Source organism: Hydractinia symbiolongicarpus, chromosome 9, assembly GCF_029227915.1.
Source record: "Hydractinia symbiolongicarpus strain clone_291-10 chromosome 9, HSymV2.1, whole genome shotgun sequence".
Lineage (NCBI taxonomy): Eukaryota > Metazoa > Cnidaria > Hydrozoa > Anthoathecata > Hydractiniidae > Hydractinia > Hydractinia symbiolongicarpus.
The window spans coordinates 25,034,098-25,040,097 of record NC_079883.1 but is presented as its reverse complement, the minus strand read 5'-3'; the positions used below and the strand labels follow the sequence as shown (position 1 = coordinate 25,040,097).

The following is a 6,000-nucleotide window of genomic DNA, read 5'->3' as shown; positions in this document are numbered from 1 at the left end:
TGATATTTTTAGTTGTATTATATGAGAAAAGGTTAAATCCATTTTCAACACAACAAATAGTTAACTTTCGTTTTTCATTTTGATGTTTTGTCAAATTTTTAACGAAAAACACTATAGATTTTATAAACGATTTATGCTCCTACAGAAGATGCCTTTAATTTCCTTAACTTGTTCTGATGAAAAAAACGCATCTATTGTGCAGGGGGGTCTCATAGAATATCATGCTCTGCGACGGAGGCAAAAAAGAAGCAATATTTACAAATCACCCTCCTCCTTAATTACAATTAGCTGCATTTTCGGTTCTGTTCAATATATGACTAGCGGGTTTCCTTCTAGCAAAATTACAAAAACACAAAAAATATATATTTTATTATGAACTCTGTTTTCTATTTTACCAAATTGTTTATATTTCTCAAACGCTTTGTATTGTTTAAATCTAAAACAAAACAAAAAACAAATAAGTGAAAACATAAAAATACGCACGGGTAAAAATAGGAGCATGTAGAAACCGTCTTCTCGTTAAATACATATTGAGTAAATTCGTTACAACTTCTGTATATTATTGATAAAATATATTGTGAAGTGAAACATTAGCGTTAACTGTAACTTATAGTTAAATGAAAGACGAAACTTACTGAAGACTTTTGTGGAGGAACTTTTAGTAAACTCATAATGGAACGCTCGCGATTAAAAACACCAAAAGAAATTAGAGCGAGTAAATTCGGCTTGCATCGCGATTTTATTGATGCAGGGTTTCACGAACCATATATTTTAAGCGGGTACAGGAAACCATATATTACAGCACTGGATTGTATGAAAAGTACTTTTGTTTTTTCATGCAACGAATCATTCAATATTCTTTCACACTTGATTGCATTTTCTTATCTTGCTGCTAAATATGGATATGTTTTCACGAGCGAGTTATCATTACGTGAGCCGTTACACTGGCCTTTGTTTTCGTTAGCCGTTGGAATGGCTGGTTTTTGCTTGATGAGTGCTCTTGCCCATATGTTTAATGCAATGTCTCCACAGGCGAGGAACCGATGTTTTTTCTTAGATTATGCTGCAATAAGCATCTACACAGTTGGGGCTGGACAATCATTTTATTTTTACGTACGGCCATTGAATGCCTTATCGACTTTATTCGACTCGCCTAACCAGTTTCTTTATATATCCATAGCAACTTCGTTTTTATCAACAACGTTATGCTGCGCCTCAAGGACAAAATGGCATTCAGTGAAATACATAATTCGCACGTTGGCATATGTTCTACCGTTTTTTGTAAACTCGTTCCCATACTTTTATAGATTGTTTACATGCGACAATGAAATTGATTGCGATACAACGTACTGGCCGTTGTACTTAAAACACGGCTTGTACCATCTCTTGTCAGCCATAGCTAACGTGACTAAATTTCCGGAGCGGTTTATTCCTGGTAAATTCGACGCACTTGGTCAAAGCCACCATCTTATGCATGTTCTTTTACCAATTGGTTGCGATTTAAAGTTTGAATTCTTGAAGCACGAAATGCTGCTACGAAAAGAGCATTTGACTCAGCATAATATACAACCAGATGCGTACAACACTCTTTTGTTAATGTTGGTCAGCATTGTGGTTAATGTTGGAATTGCTCTATTTATCAATGCTAGCCCTCCTGAAAAGAAGTTAAAAAAGAAATAGAGCGTACCAAAAAAACTCCAAGAAAACTGCGTTAACTATCTAGTCACTAAGTTATAGTGGGAAAAGTTGTAAGAACTAATATATATCTGTAGTTATACCCAGTTGTACCTAGGTTATCTTAACGCTTAATTAACTTGTTTTAAAATAACGAATTAAAACAAAAAATAGCTGTCAAAAGAATTTCCCGTAAATTATTGTTAAAGAGACAACCTCGTTTTCAGGCCGCATCTACATTAATGTGAAGCATCTAATAGACGCTAAAGGGCCATTGGAGTGTGGTCACTCGCGAGATTTATATAACGTAGGATTGATTTAAGCTAAAAGAAAACTCTACGATCATTTTTTCATACTTAAAAGTTGTTTACCTGCGTGTAAATTTTATGGTAATTCATCAGTCACTGCGTCGTTTTTTCTATTTTTAACTGGGAAACTTTTAATTTTCTTAAATCCAAAATTATGAAAGGTTAACCCACGAAATCAACTCAATCTATGCGAAAACTTTTCGACGTCCACTCTAGGGATAAAGGCAACACAGATACCACGTGACTCCATAAGGAACGCAACCTCACTCCCAGCGCCTGTTGTCTCTTTTCTATAACCGGGACGGCATCGCCGTTCTATGTAAAAAAGATACAATATGTCCCGGGGACGAGGTTGACGATTTAGGGCATTCAATTAACATCATATCACAACGCATTCGTTATTTGAGAAATGTATGGGTGTTAAAAAGGATTTTATGAAGTAGTTTAACTGGCGACGTAGATATATTATAATACAATCCCATTTTATGTCTTTGATCCAAAGATGGTGTGATTTTTACGCGCCTTTCAATATTCACATGCAAAAATAACGAAAAAGGCCTATTTTTGTGCATTTATGAAGGTGCGCGAAATTAAAAAGGAAAGAGAATCACATGTTAAATTGTTATAAAGAAAAACAATATAAGAATGGGTAGATGACATCCTCGTCCTGTGGCCCCTGAGCCGTTATTACTGAGTGGCTAACAATGATCATTTCGCCGCTATCAACTTCATCAACAAGGCAAAATGCCCTGGGAACGAGGTTGGGTAGATAAAAGATTATCATGGCACAGCTGTGTGTGCATTTGCTGTTGAGGATAATTCACCCTGTAATATAATATTTATAAAGGCATGGGTAGAGAATGGACACACTAATGTGTCATGGTAAACCTTCAACTACATATATCTGTGCGTGCGTCGCTAACATATGTTCGAACGTCGCGCAGTGGGTTCGTCTGTCTCTCCCATTTTTCGGGACCGCTGGTCGAGTTTCGCTCATTGCAAGAAAGTTTACGCGAAACAAAATAAATTGCGAGAAATTTACGGGATGTGAGAGAGAATTACTTTAAAGAGAGAAACATTCTCACGTCAATAAAAACGCGAAAACAATAAGGATAAAAGTAATGTAAAGGATTTTTTTTATACCACGAAAGTAATTAGAGGATAAACAAAAATTCTCAAGAATTATCTTTTGCAAAAACCTATATCTAGACATTTCGAGAGAATAAACTTTCTCCATTTCTTTTCAAGTCTTTTTAAATATTTTCGTAGGAAATAACTTTCGCGATTTAGGCTTAAAGTCTTTGAAGTAAAGTAACAGCGCAAAAGTTAACTACGACTAGAGGCACATAATATATTCATCTTAACGATGAGTTATCGTTATGTTGTAAATCCAGACAACGAAGCCAACAAAATAAAACAAAAAAGCACTAGTTGGCAAGAAAATAAAACAATTTTAAAGTCAATAGTTAAATTTCTTCTTCTTCACCACTCGAAGCCATACTTCATTATGTCGCCCATGTACTGTCCACGGAGCATCATAACCGGCGAACCAAAAAAAATCTTGTGGGTAGGCAAGTCCAGCTTTATCCAGGTCACTTTTTAGTATATCTACCTGTTTTTTCAATTCAACGTCATAGCTATGTATACGGCCACCGAAAGAACGCACAAACACGCAGTAATTGCGCTGGTGAACAAAATGAAGCTTCGGATTTAATGGTTTGGATAAGAAGGGGAATACGTGAGGTGGGATCCACATATGAGAATGTAAATTAACAAGATTTTTCTGAAAAGCAACACGAAGGAGAACAGGTACTGTTAAATTATATTTTATTTTCTTGACGTTATATCCATCAATGTATTGTCGAATCACTTTGTATAACGGGGTGAAATCTAAAAAGAGAAAGCAATATGGCAACGTTTCATGTTTTTATTAAAATAAGTCATCTAAATTACACGTTTTATTTCCTGTACCAAAGATGACTCCAGTTTTTATAAAACTATTATCAACAAGGATCCTGCAAAAGGGACTCCATGTAAACTTTCTATCTAATCTAAAGAAGCTATGCTAACACACGTACGCCAATTTATCCATACTGGCTATGCTGATTGCTAAGCCAGGACTAAACAAAAGTATAGATTAATATTCTTATAACATTCATTATTATAGTTTTTCTAGGTTTAAATTTAACGTTTTCCATAATGAGCACGAACACTAAGTTAGCAGTGGTTGTGTTTGTGAGACTAAGTCATTATTATAGAAATAATATGATATAGAAATGAACTTATCAACTATCCTGAAGGAACAAATCTTCCCAGCGAAATTAATTTTGCTGAGTTTGCAGTTTTGTCTTATACTCGCGAAATTGAATTCCCATAAAATATTTGGAAATCCACTATTCAAAAAAGGTGCATCCTTGTCCCCAGGTTACTTCGATGTCAAAGAGGAAAGAACCTGTGGAAACGAGGTTGAAAGAGGTGTGCGGATAAATAAAAACAAAGATGGACTAGAAGAAGAAGAATGGATTATAAAAGTGGAAACTTAAAGGTGACATTACGAGATCTGTTTTTGACTTTTTGTTGATAATAGTAAAGACACAGGATCCACTAATTATCATTTTGTTTAAAAATTAACAAGGCTGGGGAATGGATAAAAAAATGGATAAAAAATAAGAACAAGATAAGAACAATGGGTAGATTAAAACTCAAATCTTTTCGAAAAATTACAATTTAGCGAAACGTTTACTTGCTCATAGACCACTGTAATGTGATGTAAATAAATGTTGAAAATATAAGAACAAGATAAGAACAATTTTAGGTGCGACTACCGTAACTCCTTTTAAACCCCGCCCTTCATTTAACATCCCCTTTTATTAATTCCAATCTCCAGAGAGTCAAAAAGTTATTTAGTCCACACCCTTTTTTAGTCCCTCCCACTTCATCAGAACAGCAAAAGATAAATATAGGTTCTGAGCGCATGGAAACTAATGCCAAAAGGAATCATTATTGCGTCCTACAATGTTTGCGCATTGCCAAATAAACTTGACAGATTGGATGACAATAACATGCTTGCACCGGTTTACTGAATCGACTAAAGCCTATGGCAATATAGTTGTCAGTACGGATCCGTGGGTAGTCACAGAAAAGACGCGGTGTTTGAAAGACGTAGAAATTCTTTCATTAGATCTAGGAGCTTCTCAGTTTACAATATTAACAGTCCAAGCGTACATGTTGTCTTTTTTCTAGCATTTTTATAGCAGATATACCCAAGATGTTTCATTAACTATTCCCCTTTTTACTGAGATTTATTTTTTAACCTGATAACTCGATCATTCACTAACTGATTTATTTATTTATAATCCCTAAACAGAATACAGTGTTTTAGTTTATAAAACTGCTATTCAATGCAAGTTCTGTAACTTTGCACTATTTCTAAAGTCCTCGTAGAAGTCCCTATTATAAGTACCCTATAATTCTTCAAAGTTGAAGACATTTACATAACCTACCACATGGCACGGTAAGTTTGTGGGCTTTTGCCATCCACCATTCCGATTGGGAGTAACACCTGGTTTCGTATTTCTCCGTTTTATTTACTATAACATAGGGTCGACATTCCTGTTGGTGGCAAAACCATGGCTTCTTCCATTCGCTGTATTCCACTAGATTTGAGAGACCTTTCACAGGTGAGAAAATGAAACACAAAAATAATAATCTTAACATCATAATGACGACTTAAAGCTTTGAAAGACTGACTATTTTCTTGATTCTTTTTTAAAGTCTCTGTGTCATTTATTAAAGTATCACTTGAGAAATGTAAACAATGTTGTTTTAAAAGCAAAGTTTGAAAACCAGTATACATCCTCTATTGATACTTTTCCAAACCTCAGCGCTCACGTCGTATTAATTTTTTGCACTTTTTGCGGCCTTGGCCAAATTAACTTTAGAAATATTCTTCGATATATGGTATATTCAAGGAGGTTTAAAGAGAGACCTCCTTAAATATACCATTGACGAAAGTTAA

At 34.9% G+C, this 6,000-nt stretch overlaps 2 protein-coding genes across 2 annotated transcripts; one reads left to right on the top strand and one right to left on the bottom strand.

Annotated features, from left to right (window-relative positions):
* Positions 1 to 547: 547 nt before the first annotated feature.
* On the top strand, positions 548 to 1,859 carry LOC130657387 (membrane progestin receptor gamma-B-like). Its single transcript, XM_057460369.1, has one exon. It carries the CDS (start codon positions 673 to 675, stop codon positions 1,678 to 1,680), a length of 1,008 nt encoding a protein of 335 aa, XP_057316352.1. The 5' UTR covers positions 548 to 672; the 3' UTR covers positions 1,681 to 1,859.
* A 1,582-nt stretch (positions 1,860 to 3,441) lies between these two features.
* On the bottom strand, positions 3,442 to 4,074 carry LOC130657864 (heme-binding protein 2-like). Its single transcript, XM_057460857.1, has 2 exons — positions 4,053 to 4,074; positions 3,442 to 3,872 (listed from the first exon to the last, which is right to left on the bottom strand). Exons 1-2 carry the CDS (start codon positions 4,072 to 4,074, stop codon positions 3,442 to 3,444), a joined length of 453 nt encoding a protein of 150 aa, XP_057316840.1.
* Positions 4,075 to 6,000: the final 1,926 nt, after the last annotated feature.